We start from the raw sequence: 18331 nt of genomic DNA on the forward strand, positions 1-18331 counted from the left end.
AAACTCCACACACACAAGGCGGAGGTGGGAATCGAACCCCCAACCCTGGAGGTGTGAGGTGAACGTGCTAACCACCAAGCCACCGTGCTTAACCAACAAACAGAGCCGCTCAACTGGTACAAACACTTAATCAGTCAACACGCAAAACTGGCTATGAATGAATCAACTTAGACTGCGAATCATTGCAATGTGAGCTGACTCCCTGCTCCTTCCCACAATTCTCCAAACCTCATAAGTATGACAGAAAAAAACAAAGAATGATTTAGATTTTTATTACAATGTTCGCAATTCATCGCTCATATTACCAAGTTTTTTTGCAGACTCTTCCAAGAATGCATTAATTACCTTAGTGCTTGACCAGGAGAGCAAGACACTGGGCCACACTTATGGCATGGATACTATAAGGACAGAAAGAGAGGACATTTTAAGTATGAGCCCATTCACCACCGTATACAAAACAGTGTCCATGTGTTGAACTATGACAGAGAAACCAATCAGCAGCTGTTTAATCAAAAAATAAAAGCTGCTTCTTTCTGTTTTCCTTTTATAGCCTACAAATTATTTTTTTATCCTGACTCCCTACCCTGTGAGGGATGATCAAACACAGTTTTTAACATTATGGTCAATTGTAATATAATGTAATGTATTCCATGAAATGTTGTACTCTGCTATCTCAATTTGGATGTCATGAAAAGGCTACAGAAAATTAGAATATACCCTGCCTTGGGTGTCAGCTACACTGAAAAGATTGCACAAAGCTAAACTAAATGATATTATTTTAAATACAGCAACCACAAAAAATTTTAACAATGTAAATATAACTGAAGCTTCATAAAGACAGTGTTTGTGTGACAAATTCCATTCAGTCATTATGTTACACCCCTAAATAAATATATAATTTAACATATCTTGCACCTCTTTCTTCTTCTACTTTCGGCTTTTCCCATTATGGTTCACCACAGTGAATCATCTCCTCATTTCCTCCTAACTTCATCCTTGGCATCCTCTACTCTTGAACCAATTAACTTAATGTCCCCTTTCAACACATCCATATATCTCCTCTTTGGCATTTCCATCTCCAACGTCCTTTTACCAATATAACCACTCTCCCTCCTCTGGAAACCTAATTACATTCAGTTATGCACCTATGCTAACAATTTGACAACATTATTAGCAAAGACCTGGTCTGCCACATGCATGCTTGTTTCACTTGCTCCCTCCATACCTTGTCTCTTAATGTGCTCAAAGCCAAAATATAAAATTGGGTGTAGTAAATTAACAATTCCCTTTACTAGTATACAACAAATAAAGGTTTTTACCGATTTAAAACATCTGTTTCTTATTTAGCCATTGTTTCTTATTCTTTGTACTGTTTCTTATTCAGCCATAAACAGTAGGCATGAATATGTATATAGGCAATAATGTTGTATAACTGATGCAGAATAAGCATAAATAAAAAGCTACTGTAACAACTATATATGAAAGTACAATAAAATCTAATTTAATCTGTTAGATATATTTATCATGGTTGGCCAGTATTGAATTTCAAAGGCATTCACTAAATTCCAGGGGTTTCGTTACCACGACGTAAAGTGGGCGTGTTTCCGGAGGTCTTGGAAAACGCCCTCTTTAAAAAAAACAGCATACTACGAAGGACAAAACAGTCATACAGGTAGATTTATTTTAGAAAACAAATAAACAACCAAAACTACGGTTATGGTTAGGGTTAGGTTTAGGGATAGGGTTAGATTATCAAATAGGCCACGCCTACCCAATGACGCAATATCTGTTACGCTGTAATAAGTGCCTGCCATTGATCAAATCCCATTACTGACACATCCAAACACATACATAAACGCCCGCCCGCACGCGACCTGTGTTAACCCGAATACACCAATGTTTTTATCACGCTGCTAGCGCGTAATATTGAACAAGTTGCTTGGTAAATGAAGTTCATTAGCGCTTTGGTTTCTGTTCCAGCGAATTTCCCGTGGGTCTTTACAAAACTACATCTCCCAGAATTCCTGCATCCACGCGCTAGTGATCGTCACGTGTTGCAGTTCGTATCTAACGGGGCTGTCAAATGGCTTTTATTCCCTCAACAAGTTAATGCTTCATCACTAAACTGACGCTGAAAAAGAGATGAAAATGGGATCTCGGATCAAGTAAGTGCCTTGTCATCTAACGTTATCTGTTTCAGGTTATTGCGGGTTGCCAATGTGGAGCCCTAGACCCCTGTAGGCCCGATTGTACTTGTTCCTGGAGGGTGGAATTTTTTCGTAATTTTCTGACAGGTTCACATGATAATTGCATATGTTTAGGATTGTTACTCTCATTACCCTGTTTATTTGTCTCAAACAACCCGAGCATAATAATAATAATAATAATAATAATTGTGTGTGTGTGTGTGTGTGTGTGTGTGTGTGTGTGTGTGTGTGTGTGTGTTTCTCTCGTGCATCCTTCTTATTCACCTTAGAAGACATGTATATTATACACGAGAGTGTATAGTGTAGCAGCAACATTACAATATATGTAAAGAGTTTTTTTATTTTAAACAGCGCTGAAGCTAGTTTTTAAGAAATGGGACATTAGGGTTGTATGTTAATGGATTAAGTAAGACCTGTCTAAAACATGCATGGCATACTCCACTAGGTAAGATTCTAGCTAGGCCAGGAGTGTCAAACTTATTTTATTTTGCCATGTTGCACATAAATATCATTTTAGTAGACCCATCAGCAGCAGATCTTAAATGATAAAATTCTCCTTTATATGAGAGGTCCAAATCAACCCAGATAAACACAATAAAAATCATTACCTAAGGGATTCACAATACACTTGACTTTTTATTTAAAATGAACAGCAACGGGATGATAATAACAATGATAAGCTTGTCAGACACAAATGCTTGTGCAATAAAAGCTCTTCCCATAATGTAACTGCTTAATTTTAAATGTGTTATTTAATTCAACACTAGTATCTAAAAATGTTTCATAAATGCCATTTAATTTAAACTATATGCCATTCACCTCCAGGGATGGAGGTTTGAGCCTCTGCCTTATATGCTGAAGTTTTCATGTTCTCTCTGTGCTTTAGGCGTTTTCTCTAAATACTCTAGTTTAAAGATACGGGTTGAGACATACAGGGTATTGCCCACATGGTGAACTCTGTAGGTGAATCTGGAGCTTTTTGTTTGCCAGCCACATCTAATTGAGAAAACAAAGATGCTAAAGAGGGTAGCAAATAGCACAGCCATAATTGGTCAAATGACTACCATGTACAGAAACATACCTTAAATTTATCAAGTTTTATTGCTGTAAAATAATACTTACTGCAAGGGTGTGCAGATTTATGACCCTTTTTTTGGGCTGCTATCTTACTGGAATGTAACACTATTTAAATAAAAATAACACCACAGTCATAGATTCATAGAATGAATTAGATATTTAGCAGTTAATTTTAATACTGCTAAAAATGAATGCTACTCTTTTCAAATGCATGCATATATTTTTAAACATTTCACTTCTATTGAACTACAGAAATTTAAATGTACAAAAAGAAAAAAAAACATTACTTACATTATTGATGTATAGTATTATTCCAGTTGTTCTCCACTTAAGAACTGTTGCTGCTCCTTTCCTCAGTTGAGGCTGATGGGGAAAAGTTCATTTTCCCTTAATGGATGGGGAACTCACTCAGCACCTCATCTAACCTGGCACATATTTATATTTAACTGTTTTAATACTTCAAAAATTATGAGGTTATTTCTGACCTAATGAAATTCAGACCCCTCCTAAAGTATTTTGTTGTACACTGAAGACTTGGGTTTAAAATCAAAACATAAATATGAGACAGTAGATCAGAATCTCATGATTCTTTTCCTGCTGTTTACTTCTAAATGTGTTAACTTTGTACTATGGTACATTTTGTTGCCAAATGACCAAAAGTATTGAAAGAGACAGTCTTAAAATAAAGCAGAATCTACTGAAGTCTTTTGGAATTGACACTTGGGTTTAAGATCAAAGGATTACTATGAAAAGAGAGTTTAGGATTTTAGCTTCTATTTCCTGGTATTTACATGTAGCTTTATTAAACATTTAAACATGCAAACTTTTGTATCAGACTACCCAATTTTTAGACTCCCTCCACTCATTTTGCCATAAGAGAGAGGGAGTGGGTATGGTAGACCCTTCCTAGTTTTCACGGGTGCAGCATAACTACAAATTTGACTGGTCAGATAATACTGAGGTACACTATAGGAAAGGAGCAGGATGATATAAGGCTGAAGTCTATATAAACATCAATTATATTGTGTATGTATGTGTGTGTGTGTATATGTATATATAGAGATAGACGTGGTCATTAATTTTTTGTAAGAATATTAAAATAGCAAATTTACATCAAAAAAACCTTATTTATCCAATGATGGACCCCAAAAAAGAAGTGCAATGAATATATTATTATTTATTCAACAAAAGTTGTTTATTTCACAAAAACTGAAAATTTGATGTGCACAATTCAATTCAAATTTATTTGTATAGTGTTTTTACAATTGACATCGTCTCAAAGCAGCTTTACAGAACATAAACAGAACAAAAGGCTATTATAAAGAATAATATAAAGATTAATATAATACAAAATTCTATATTAATATTAGATATCTATTTGTTTGTATTTATCCCCAACGAGCAAGTCTGATGTGGCTCAGGCAGCATTGGCAAGGAAAAACTCCCTTGAATGGTAAAGGAAGAAACCTTGAGAGGAACCAGACTCAAAGGCGAACCCATCCTCATATGGGTGACCCTGGAAAGTGTGATTATAAATATACAGTCTGATCAATCTTGTATTGATGAGGAGATTGTTGTCCTCAAAGACCACATGTAGTTGGCATCTCCTCTTTAGTATAGCAGAGTCTAACTGGGGCTGGTAAATCTCTAGATGCCTCAGGATCCTCACAGAGTCTGCCTCATCTTAGTGGAGGTCCAAAATCTTCATGTCACGGAAGACAATCGGAGCTGGTACAATTTCTGGATGCCTCGGGATGGGTAGAAAGAGAGAAGCGGTGGAGAGGAATTAACATACTGTAGCTGCTGTTCATAATATTATCAGGCACTAAATGATAATTTGCATTTTGTCAAATGTATTAGAGCACAAGATTAAGGGAAGTATTGTGTGTATGCCAGATTAAAGAGACAAGTTTTTAATCTACATTTAAACTGGGAAAGTGTTTGAGCCCCGAACACTATCAGGAAGACTATTCCAAAGTTTGGGAGCCAAATACGAAAACGCTCTACTGCCTTTAGTGGACTTAGATATTCTGGAAACTACCAGTACTCCTGAGTTTTGTGATCTGAGAGAGCGTGAAGGATTGTAACTTGTTCGAAGACTAGTTACATACTTGGGAGCTAAACCATTAAGAGACTTGTACGTAAGTAACAGCAGTTTGTAATCAATTCTAAACTTAACAGGTAGCCAGTGTAAATATGATAGGATTGGGATTATATGATCATATTTTCTTGTCCTGGTTAGAACTCTCAGCTGCAACTGTAGCCTATTTATTAAAGATGCAGGACAACCACCTAGTAATGCATTACAATAGTCCAGGCTAGAGGTCATGAATGCATGAACTAGCTTCTCAGCATCAGATAAAAATAGGATGTTTTTGTAGCTTGGCAATATTTCTAAGGTGGAAGAAAGCTGTTTTTGTAGTATGGGCGATATGATTTTCAAAAAACAAGTTGCTGTCTAATATAACACTCTGCTTGTCTTTTGCTGTTGAGCTACTAGTAACGGTACATCCCTCTAAATGGAAGTTGAGGTGTGGACTGATGAGTAGTATTTCTGTCTTATCCAAGTTTAACAACAGAAAATTTACAATTTAGCTATTTAATCTGGTTTTGATGAGGATATATAACTGGGTATCGTCAGCATAACAGTGGAAATTAACCCCATGCCTTCTAATTATGTTCCGTAAAGGACGCATGTATATCGAGAAAAGCAGAGCTCCTAGAACTGATTCTTGAGGGACTCCATAATTAATTTTGTAATTCTACAAAATGGTATCGATCAGACAGGTAGGATCTAAACCAACTTAAAGCCTGTCCCTGAATACATGTGTAATTTTGTGAGCGATCTAGGAAGATGTGATCTATAGTGTCAAATGCAGCACTAAGGTCAAGTAGAGCTAATGAAGTGTGTGAACCCTGTTAAGTAGCTTGTGGTATGTCCTTTTGCAGACCTTACTTCAACTAAACGTGTTCTGAAACCACTGTTCAGTCTCTAACATCTGTCTTTGGGGATTTTTGCCCACTCCTTTTTGCAGAACTCAGCCATTTGAGAGAGGTTGGCTGGACATCTGTCATATATCACCTGCTTCAGGTCTAGCCACATTTTGATTGGATTGAGGTTCAGACTTTGATTAGGCCAGTTCAGAGTACAAATCTTTTTTCTATTAGGCCTTGGTGGTTTTGCTTGAATGCTTTGGGGTGTTCTCTTGTTGCATCAGCCCAGCTTTAGATCCCTGACTGATGGCTGGAGTCCTGAGAAGTCAAGTTTGCCTGGTTAATATTCAGTCATCCAGGACCAGAGGCAGAAAAGCAGCTCCAGACTTTCACATTCACACTACCATGCTTCAGAGTTGGGAGGAAGATACTTTTCATGGAATTCAATGTTGGCTTGTCTCCAAACATAGTGGTTTTGATTATGACCAAATAAATCTATTTTGGACTTTATCTCTTCAGAGAATGTACTTCCAGTAGGCTTCAGGTTTGTGCAATGGCTTCCTTCTAGCAACACTTTAATAAGTATCATGCCTGTTCATTTTTGTCTGATTGGCAGCATTTGGAGTAAATGTACATGCATCTACTAGAGGTCTGCAACTTTATAGAGGTGATGTGTGGGTTGACATTTACCTCCTGTATTATTTTTATGGTGTTTCTTGAAGATAGTTTTGATGGGCATCCACTTCTAAGCAAATGTGAATGCCCTCCAATTGTAGATAATTTGTCTTACAGTGGATTTTTGGAGCTGGAATCTTTTGGAGATGGCCTTCCCCAGACTGATGGGCTGTCACCACCTTCTTCCTGATGTCATCAGATATCTCTTGGCATTGTTGGTCTTTATGGGAACACCTTGGCACTACAGTGTTTTTTGTTTTTGTTTTTTCCTTTCACCCTTAAAATCAGTGTTGCCCACCTCCTTTCCTAAGGATGTCTAATTTGATTGGTCTGCTTAACCGATTAATTAAGCACCCAAATGTGTGAATCAGGGACAATGTGGAAGTTATTTTAAATTGCCCGGGACTATTCAGATAAATATGCAGTGGTGTGGAAAAGTGTTTGGCTTCTTCCTGTTTTTTTTTTTGCACGTTTGTCACACTTTAATGTTTCAGATCATCAAACAAATTAAAATATTAGTCAAAGATAACACAACGAAACACAACATGCAGTTTTTAAACGAAAGTTTTTATTATTAAGGGAAAACAAATTCCAAACCCATATGGCCCTGTGTGAAAAAGTGTTATATTTGCTGTACATTGGCAGGCAGACTTTCTATTTCATTCTCCTGCTGCCATCATTAGTTGCATCATCAGCAAAAGATAAATGAGCCAGTTTCAGAAACTGTCATGCGATCCCAATCCATGAAACAACCTCCACTTTGTTTGAGCAAGCTTTTATGTTTTCATCATGGGCAGATCATTATTTACCTCCACACTTTTGCCTTCCCATCATATTGGTAGAGGTTAATCTTGGTGCAGAACCTTTGTGTCTAATCTCTGTATTAACTTGCACTATGCCCAATGTTTGTGCAATGGCTATGCTTGAGTTGTCTTTTTTCATATATAGCTGTATGAACTTTGTTGCTTTATCCTGATTAACAGCACATGCAGTCTTCACCAGCTAAACCGAGGGGTTAAGCCGAGAGTAGACATTCAGAGCTATTAAGTGTTTAATCAATCAGGGCAACAGAACACACCTGAGCAACAAGAGACACCAGTCTCTGCATGCTCCAATATTTTGATCATTTGAAAAATGCATGGGTTCAAACAAAGGATAACATGTTTAAAGTTGTATGACACACATCTCAGTTGATTGCTGTTTTGCACAATACATTACAATACCTCATGTAACAGCTGCTATAATACTAATGTGTTCATTCCAGTATTTCTGCACACGCAATATTGATTGCACCTTACACTGCTCTGTGCTGTTTTGTGTATCTTTTTTGAAATGCCTTGCATTATTTGTTTGCAATAATGCAAGTTGTCTCTTTGTTGTCCTGCAGTGACAAAAGTTGTTGTCTCTTTTGTCCTGCACTGTTTGCACCAGGTTGCACATATGTGGCTAAAGCCCTATTCGGACGAGACTAGTTTTCCAAACGACGTTTGAGTTAGAATTCTTTTTCAGCCGACGTCTGTCATTTCATGACCACATGTCCAGGATGCGTGGATTGCGTATGGTCATATGACCGATCAATAGTAAAGTGGCGGCGAAAAAGGAAGCGGCACGACACTGGAGTCGGGAGGAAACATTGGGTTTAATTTCTGTTTGGAGCGAACCTACGTTTCAGTTTCAGTTTGAAAACTGTATACACAACCACAAGGTTTGGGTAGGGTAGAAAGCAGAAACTTCAATACCGGTGCGCTAGGGTTAATACGGTAGTGCATGTTGACCAAAACGGACAAGAAAACGCGTTTTGGAACATTTTCGGCAATCACAGACATTCGCATTCGGACGGGATTAGATTTCTCAGAGGAGCGCCGATTTTGCTGAAAAACAGTAGGTAATTTGCTCTGGAATTTTTACACAGGTCGTGTGAGGAAAAAGACAGACATGGCAGATTCGGACGGGATTAAAATCACAAAGTACGTCTGTGAAACTGAAATTTCTCTAACGACCCCCTGTAAAACTAGTCCCGTCCGAATAGGGCTTTTGTTTTATGTAGCACCATGGTCCTGGAGAAACATTCTCATTTCATTGTGAAAAGCTTCTTGACTTGACATATATGTAAGCATAAATAAATGAATAAATTAATTAATATCTTGGTCTGTTGCTTCAGTGTATAGCAAAAAACTAAAGAATTAGTATTGTAATTTTAATACTTTCTTAAGGGAATGTATAATTTTATAACAATGTGTGACAAACTATTCTTTCTAAATATGTTCTATTGCTGTTCATGTTAGTCTATTATAGTGGTATAATAAAATGTGTCCTCTGCGATTAAAGTTTCTTTAAATTAAATTTAAATCATAATTTGGTGGCCTATATAAATAATTGAGGGTATTTACATGGCTGTAAATTAAAGTCATTAAAATGGCTGACTTCCCCTGGTAGCTATCCACCGAAAAGACAACTAATTTTTTAAACAATTTTACAGCATCTATAATTATAAAATGTGTATAACTTCAGTATATGGACCATGTATTGCTACTTGTTCCAGACAAGTGGAAACTCTTTTGAAATGGTTTTGGTACAGGTTAGACTTGATTATTGACTTGATTGTCCTCATAAACATGCTCTGATGTGCTAGAAGATACTAGATTATAGAACTATAAACCAGGCTTAAAATAAAACATTGCAAAATAAACCAACAGACTGCCTGGACATAATAGTCTAGTTTGTTTTCTTATAATTTGCTGAGTATGAGTAGATATTTAATATCTTCATTTTTTGTCTTCTGACACCTGTTTATTTCAGGGACAAGCCTAAGAAGATCTTTGAAGCTTACATGGAGGTGAAATATTCTGAGGCAAAAGGTGAATACACATTCCAACATTAACTTATACATATACCCCAGCATATATAATAAAAGGTGTATGAGTATACATTGCTTTGATATAGAAGTGTATATATTTTATATTTATTAGATAACTACAATATGGAAAAATGACCATTACACCAACAGGGACTTTTTACACCAACTTTGGCGACACCTCCGCACTCATTTTCCACCTCCCTCTCCCTTTCCGAACCAACAGAGGGAGCCCTCAGCTAAATTCTGAATACTTCTGGGTCACACTATCCCTTCCTTTTCCCAGTATATTTGTGTCAGTTTCTCTTGTAGATCATAGACATTTAAAAATGTGCTGGATTTTAAACAGTTTGTATGAAAAATAATGGCAAATGTCCTATATTGTTTTTCTTTAATTGTACAATTAACATGAGCACTTCCTGTTCGTTCCTGGCCATATGGTGTATGACCTGAAACTTTCTTACACAACCTCACCTTAGTAGCAGAGTTTGGCGGTTCCTCATCCAGGTTTATGCCTTTTACACAGCTGTTTCTGTTTCAGTTATTGACTGTGTTTCAACCTACAGTACATGTGAAATTGATGATCATTATCCCCCTCTTGGTATAACTGGTTAATCATATACCTGACACTAATCCTTCAAAATCCTTGACTTTTTGGAATTGTAAAAAGTGTAGGAGTTAATGCAGGTTTGAAGCAAAAGGGTAGTCACACCAAATATTGATTTGATTTAGATTTTTTCTTCTGTTTTCTCACTATGCATTTTGTAAAGAGATAAACAATTAAAATATCTATTTTTGAAAGCATTATTACTTTACAGCATTTTGACAGGGAAACTGTACAGTTTCACACCTGCCTAAACTTTTACACAGAATTAGATTAACTGAAAATGGACAACTGAAGCTTTTTTCAATCTACAGTACAACTACCAAGTTAAAGCGAGCCTGCACCCACAGTAACAAGGGATGCATGAAAATTAAAATGTTTTTAATTTTCTAAAAAATTTTAAATAGGAATCTGAATTGCTATAAGGGAATTGTTATATCTTATTTATACCTGATAAATTCATGAATTTATTTGTGAGTTTTTCTTTTTATTTCTCATTATTATTATTATTAGTAGTAGTAGTAGTAGTAGTAGTTTTTATTTATTCTATTTTATCATTCGTTTGTGTTTTTAATCTGTTTTTTAGGGGCAGAGATGTGTTGGCTTTTCCCTGAGGACTATACTGACCAGGTCTGCATGTTGTCATTATGCTTTAATCACCTGTGTCGTCTTGTGTGTATTCTTCATGTGTTTTTATATGTGGTCTTATGCATATATGTGCTTAACCATTTTTCTAGAAAAAACACCTTTTCTTTTTTTTTCTCCTCAATACACACCTATTTACACATATTACTTGAAGGACACATACTGTTTTCAAATACAAGTATATAAAATCTCAGAAATTAGATTGGAACTGTTGACATGGGTTCAGTGACAAAGTATACATTGTTGCTTCTGCGAGCACTAAGATTTATTCATAAAAGCCAAATCCTTGTAATGTCAGGCATCTCCTGCATGTTTTTACACACTCTTATTAGATGTTCAATTTCTTTCTTTCTTTCCTCCACAGGAAACTTTGCAGACTGTGCCTAAGTTTTGCTTCCCTTTCAGTATGGACAGGTATAACACACATTCATGCACACATGCCTACATTTTTGGTTCGTACTTAGATGTAGATCTTTAGACCCATTTTCTTATTTCAGTCCGGCAGTGGGACAGGTGGCACAAAACTTCACATTTGTCTTGACTGATGTTGAGAGTAAGCAGCGTTTTGGTTTCTGCCAACTATCTGATGGAGCTCAGAGTGGCTACTGTTTCCTCAGGTGAGATTCAGTGATCTATTGTGGTTTGATGTCTTCTAACAATTTCATAAACATGTGGAATGTTTTGGTTTGTTCATACAGTTATCTGCCATGGTTTGAAGTGTTCTATAATCTGCTGAATATGCTGGCTAACTACACTAATAAAGGACAGGTAAGCACGGTCACAGAAATAAGTAGTTTGGTCACTGTTGGTTGTGTGTATATGTGTTTGTTGGTGAGGTGTAACTATGTATTTGAGTTCCAAGCCACTTGCACCCTGATATTTTCCTAAAATATGGATTGTGGATTATATATCCAGTAAATGTTTGGAAAGTGTTATACATTTAAAGCTCACTGCATGTAGGGATAGGCACCAGTTTTCTAACGCAAAAGGCTGTAAATCAATTGGGTGGTAACATGTTGAAAGCTGCTCAGGGTTGGAGAGAGTTATTAGTCCAGAAGGAAATAAAATGTGTATGGTATTTAAAATAAAATGTTGGCATGTGTGTTTTTGTGTGCCTGTTACAGGAGAATTTAAAGAAGGAATTGATGGAGTCTCTACATGCATTATCAATTCCTGACCCTGGAATGTCTGTATACCTGAATACGGTAATAATCTTATTAAACATGCACAGGAAGATATACATGACTGAGTAAAAGTAAATTAACATTGTTTAAAGCCCTGTCTACACATTTATCATGTTTTTGAAAGCATGTCTTTGTGATGCATTTTTAATTTCATAAGACAGAATGCATCTGTATGGAATTCTCATCTTCCGTCTGGAGACAGGATAACAATTCTTTCATCTGCTCTTAGTGCAGGATAACCGTAAATTGAGCCTCTTGGACCTCTGCTCGGTTTCTGGTTCCCGGCGAGTACTCGGGGAAGTCTCAATGAAACACAGTAGTCAAAGTCTTTTCAGAGAGAAGTTCCAAAGTTTATTAAGTAAAACAGGAATATATAGTCGTACAAGAAGAAGGATGGCATAATGTGTGTGTGCAGTGCTTAATGCTAGTGTCCACAAAAGCAGCCTTGGCCGTTATCTCAATGTAGGAACCTCCCAGCCAAAGTATCATGTTTCTTACAACTGCTTTCGGTGTTGCAAGTGCAATACCTGCAAAGAAGGGGGTGCCACTATGGTGGGGAGGGGGTTAAACTAAGGTCAAGGCATCTGTGTGTATGTGTAAGATAGAGAAGGAATGTTTATGTGTGGGGGAGAGTGTGTGTGTGTGTGTGTGTGTGTGTGTGTGTGTGTGTGTGTGTGTGTGTGTGAGAGAGAGAAAGAACAATGTGCTCTATCCAAAAAGTCTGCAACATTATCAGAAAAGATTGTTTTATACAATTATTCTCACAGCATCTACATGCACTTTGCCAAAGTATTTATATTCAATGCCAATAGAATACAAAACTTTTCTTTGATACCGAGTACATTTAAATTTACCTTAGTCTATTATACAAAAACAGACAAAAAATTCTATCTACTTCCCTTACGAATTTTATCCAGAAATCAGGTATAGCAAAACAACTGCCGGAACTGTATATTTTATTAATAAGTTATTTTACATGTTATATTAACTGGGAATAGGTGGATTGTGTCAGGGGCTGGGGGCAGGGCTACTGCTAGCGCATTTGATAATGTAGCTTAAGTATACTAATGTTTAATACTTTTTTACTTTAAGCACACATAGCTACAAGTAGCTACATGCCAAGGCTACCTTTTTTCTGTGTTAATGAAAAATAACGTTATGTACTTTCTCGATTACAACCTCCGTTTATACAAATTACATGGAGCTGCACGTACACGTTGGTTTCGACGCGTTTGGATACTAATGTAGGTTCACAAAGCCATGAGCAGTAACAGTAAAGCAACATCTGCCATTGTTGATGTGTTTGTGTTTGCCGCTGCTGCGCTAAAGTTGCTGGGACACGTGACACGTATACAGTGACGTCAGACTCTGCTCTGTGATGGCTCTTTAGCCGGTGGAAAGGCAAACTGGTTCTTAGAAGGTTCGCCAGTGGAACCAACTTTGAACCAACACCAGTGCTATCTCTGAACCAGCACTCGGTTCTTTTTGGTGGAAAAGGGGCATTAGAGGTGTGTTTGGGGTGGTTATCATGTTGGAATACCCTGTGGCCCATTCTCTGAAGGGAGGGGGATCATGCTCTACTTCAGTATGTCACAGTACATGTTGGCATTTATGGTTCCCTCAATGAATTGTAGCCCCCTAGTGCTGGCAACACTCATGCAGCCCCAGACCATGACACTCCCACCACCATGCTTGACTGTAGGCAAGACATATTTGTCTTTGTACTTATCACCTGGTTGCCGCCACACACGCTTGACACCATCTGAACCAAATAAGTTTATCTTGGTCTCATGCAGCTCCGTTTCAGGGTGTTGGCAATCTTCCTATATCCTACTCCCTCTTTATGTAGAGCAACAATTCTTTGCCATGAGGTGCCATGTTGAACTTCCAATGACCAGTGAGAGTGAGAGCAATAACACCAAATTTAACACACCTGCTCCCCATTCACACCTGAAACCTTGTAACACTAACAAGTCACATGACACCGGGGAGAGAAAATAGCTAATTGGGCCCAATTTGGACATTTTTACTTTAGACATTTATGGCTGTGTGTTGAGTTATTTTGAGGGGACAGTAAATTTACACAGTTATACAAGCTGTACACTCACTACTGTACATTGTAGCAAAGTGTCATTTCTTCAGTGTTGTCACATGAAAATATATATTAAAATATTTACAAAAATGTGAGGGGTGTACTCCCTTCTATGAGATACTGTAAGAGAAACTTTCCGGTGCATATTCATCAGCAATCACTCTTTCGTCCTCAACTCTGTGAGGACTCCATATAAAACCAATAGAAAATACACAGACAGTATATGGACTATGCCAAACAAATGCACCTCAGGGTATTGTGTGGCATAGTCCATGATCTGAGTAAGGGCAGGTTTGTGGTGGGAGGTGTGCTGGCACTGGGGGCACTGCTGGCAGTAATTCATTACCTCTGCTGTAATGGGAGCGTGTATCTGGCTTACTGCGCAGTGTGCTCGGCTGTCCTTAAATTTAGCTCGCTCCATTTCAACACGGTGTACAGTTTCCCTGTCAAAATCTTCATCATTGTCAAGGATGTGCTGGAAAAACTCTTTTGTCATGGACAGTGCACACCAGCTTGGCATTACAGTTACACCTTACCTGTATAACGTGCAGCAGCCGTCTTTGCCAAAACATCCCTAGGATGAAAGTCTGCACAAAGAGGGCCTGGGGAGGGTCTTTTATGCGAGCCTGTACTCCATTTAGCCTCAATGCTATTACAGCTGCGCTACTGTAGCACTATGACAATAATTTGGATTTAGAGTTTCATGTCCTCAAATTTGAAAAATCTCTCCTTTATCCCCATTTCAGTGATATATCTGAGAGAGCTGCGTTGTGTTACTGGAGTCAGTCATCTCATTGACCATAACTACCAAATCTCTTCTTTGATGTTCATTTAACACTTCAGCCACTGCATTTATTAGATAATTTTTAATTTTTCCTGACATCCCTGTAAAAACTGTGGCTGAGGAAAGATGATACCTTTTGTTATTGAATCCAGTTTAATTGTAGGTCTACCTTTCTCAAGTATTTCTCGTTTGTCTCCAAAATGGTGCCTTGAAAAAGGTGTTTTTAGTAGACCAGCAACAAGATCATGCATAGCAATGACAGTAGCTGCCATTTTCTTTTCAAACAATTCACTTGTCTACATTAGGAAATTCATAAGGAAAGTTCTGGTTATGTTGGGCATGTTGCTGGGCCCAGAAGGCATCCTGTCATTGAACATCTAAATTTAATTTACTGATTTTCATATATATGGTCTTTTAACAAAAGGTACGCAGTATCTGTAATGCTGGCCCCAGCGAGTTGAAATCACTGTTCCATACAATTCAGTCTTTTTAAACACACATTTAATTTTTTTATAGGACCAGCAGGGAAGGTCCTGTGGCCTTGACGGTCAACCACTGGATAATGCTGTACATCATTGAGTTAATAGTTAGAAAGAACTCATTGTGCCAGAGTGTATACAATGAGCTGATGAGTGATATTTGTATTCCTTTGTGTTTGGGTGTTGTACTGAACTGTTAAGTCCAAAGTTAGGCATGTATTGACATTGTTTCTGTACTCTGGTAAGTTCATGTTTTATGTGTACTTAGTTCTGTCTAATTCTTGGGATCACACTGTTAATCAGGCCACTGATTAAGATTATGGGGTCCGGGAAGTTAGAGAGATGACTGAATGCTTTTGTCATTAAAAAACTGCCTACAAACTGGCTTTTAGTTAGTTTAGAAATGACATTTTTTAGGAAATACGTTATGCACCCTAATTGACTTTATTAGACTCAAATTATGAGTATTAAACACTATATCAACATTTTTGATATATCAACATTAAGTTTAACTGAATGAAATAATATTAGATGGCTTTTTTCTGACTCCTTACATTATCAAAGTGGCAACCAAGACGACGTTGTCTTTAATGCTTTTCTTCCTTTGTCTTTCAAACTAATTCATTTCATTGATCAGCTACTTAAATATGAAAAATAATTATGTATCTGAGTGAGTGTTTTAGTATCTGTGTATGAGAGGCTGTTACAGACAAATTTCAAATTTTAGCTCTCAGACTATCATTACTTAAGCATAATATCAAAAACACATGATCTGTAACACACAAACCTCTTTTTCAAGCAATCATACTTTCTCACACGAAGTTAACGTTTCTCTGCATGGTCATAATTTGATATTATGTGAGAGAAACTTTGGTAAATCTCTTTCTCTCACACACAAACAAACCCACAATATATAAGAAACCTCACAATCACTAAGATTTGATACTGTATGAGAAGGAGATTATCAAAAAATTCTGGTGGTTTGTTTGAGAGAGTATGTAACTGTGTGTAAAAGAGGCTTCAAAGATCATCAAAGTGTGTTTTTTTTTTTTTTGTTTTTTTTTTTTGTCAAAATCTAGACAAGCCATTATGTTCCTCTTGATTGAAAGTGTTTTTCCTTGCATCACCCCATTTGATTTCCCAATTTTTTTATATTACACTGAGTAGCTGGTTTTCATTTTCAAACTGACTTAATATTAAGGTCTTTTTAGACAGCCTTGGAATCAATAGCCAAAGATTGTACAGTCTTCAAAATGTTCACTCTGTTTTCTCAAGTCTCCTTTTGGGCTATAGAATAAATTCTATACCAGTAGGACATGAAACAATACAAAAGTTTACAGGATTGTAAACCAATACAAAAATGTTTACAAATTTTTGCTTCATTTCTTGCTTCTTTTCAATATCTAGCATGCCTGCTTCACTGTGCCTGATCCAAGGGAGCTGCCAAGTATACCTGAAAATGTGAGTTATGTGAAATATAATATGACGATAAAATAAACACCAAAAACCTATTTACCATATACAAAAGGAACTGCACACCAGATACTCGAACAATGCACACTGCGTGCCACACACACAATCACTTTTGAGTTTTGTTTTATGAGGATTGGTGTGTATACAGGTGCAAGTATCAAACCCAACCCTTATTATTATTTCAGTAAATGAAACTGATATTTGTTTTTGTTTCAGAGAAACATGACAGACTATTTTATAGCAGTAGATGTAAACAATATGCTTCATCTATATGCAAGCATGCTGCACGAACGAAGAGTCCTAATCAGCTCCAGCAATTTGAGCACTGTAAGTGTCATCCTTCTCTTCAATGTTTCAACATTATATTCTATCTACACTTTAAAAATGTATATGTTGATTGTTGAGGCAAATGTACCTTGTATTTATTATTAGGTAGGAATGTTAATGATTACCGTGAACAATATGTATGACAAAGGGTATGTATAGATGGTTCTGCAGTATTGTCTTCATTTATCACACACAGATGAGTTATAATAAGGTGTATAATAAAAATGATTGCCAAAAACGTTCTTTATGGCAGAAGAGCTGAATGAGTCTGCTGGCTTTGTAGTATGACATGAAGTATTCAAGTTCTGCTTCCTAGAACAAATTAAAAGAAAATACAGAGCCTTAGCAAAGGTGTTGATGGATTGGCTGCTATGACTCGATCCTGGATAGATTGGCTGATATGAATGAGCACGGCAATGTTTGTGCATTGTCATGTCGGTTCCTTCTCTACAGCATTAGAAGGATTCAGCCACTTTTGTCCACACAGGCTGCTCAGGTGTTTGTTCAGTGTCTTGTTATCTCAAGACTGGACTACTGCAACTCACTGCTGGCAGGTCTATAAACCACCACCTGCCTAAGGATGGCAGGAGAGGAAGTCTGATTCTCATCCAATAGGCAGTGGCATACACTGCCCGCAGGCAGACGATTCTGTCCAATTAGCTACTGAAACTTTGTTGGGGCTCCAATCAGTCTGAACGGAAGTGTCCAGTGTTATCTAAAAATGTGCTATTAAGTTTGGTATTGGATAAGCATAAAATTTCTGTAAGCCAAACAGGGTGGAAAAGGTCATTTTTTTGTGTATCTGTTTCATCCAGTGTCAACTAAATATGTGCTTGCACATAGCTCATCGAGCAGGTTGTAAATTGATACGTTTGTTATTGGATAAGCAACAAATTTAGACACAGCATTGACTTTTTTTTTTTTTTTTTTACAGAAGTCTGCACCAAATTAGACTTATCTGTCAGACATTGGCAGCAAAACCACTGAGCTGGACCA

General features: G+C 37.1%; 1 protein-coding gene across 3 annotated transcripts in view; it reads left to right on the plus strand.

The window, feature by feature from the left end:
- The first annotated feature begins 2017 nt into the window (after positions 1 to 2017).
- Positions 2018 to 18331, plus strand: part of dennd1a (DENN/MADD domain containing 1A) — a 60800-nt gene continuing 44486 nt past the window's right edge. For all 3 annotated transcript variants that reach the window (XM_060890712.1, XM_060890713.1, XM_060890714.1), the window contains exons 1-9: positions 2018 to 2165; positions 9693 to 9751; positions 10938 to 10981; positions 11361 to 11410; positions 11494 to 11613; positions 11695 to 11764; positions 12121 to 12201; positions 16943 to 16996; positions 17225 to 17335. In XM_060890712.1, the coding sequence (XP_060746695.1) occupies positions 2143 to 2165; positions 9693 to 9751; positions 10938 to 10981; positions 11361 to 11410; positions 11494 to 11613; positions 11695 to 11764; positions 12121 to 12201; positions 16943 to 16996; positions 17225 to 17335 (612 nt within the window). In that variant the 5' untranslated portion in view covers positions 2018 to 2142. The remainder of the gene's footprint in view (positions 2166 to 9692; positions 9752 to 10937; positions 10982 to 11360; positions 11411 to 11493; positions 11614 to 11694; positions 11765 to 12120; positions 12202 to 16942; positions 16997 to 17224; positions 17336 to 18331) is intronic.

Source organism: Tachysurus vachellii, chromosome 17 (assembly GCF_030014155.1).
Source record: "Tachysurus vachellii isolate PV-2020 chromosome 17, HZAU_Pvac_v1, whole genome shotgun sequence".
Classification (NCBI taxonomy): Eukaryota; Metazoa; Chordata; class Actinopteri; order Siluriformes; family Bagridae; genus Tachysurus; species Tachysurus vachellii.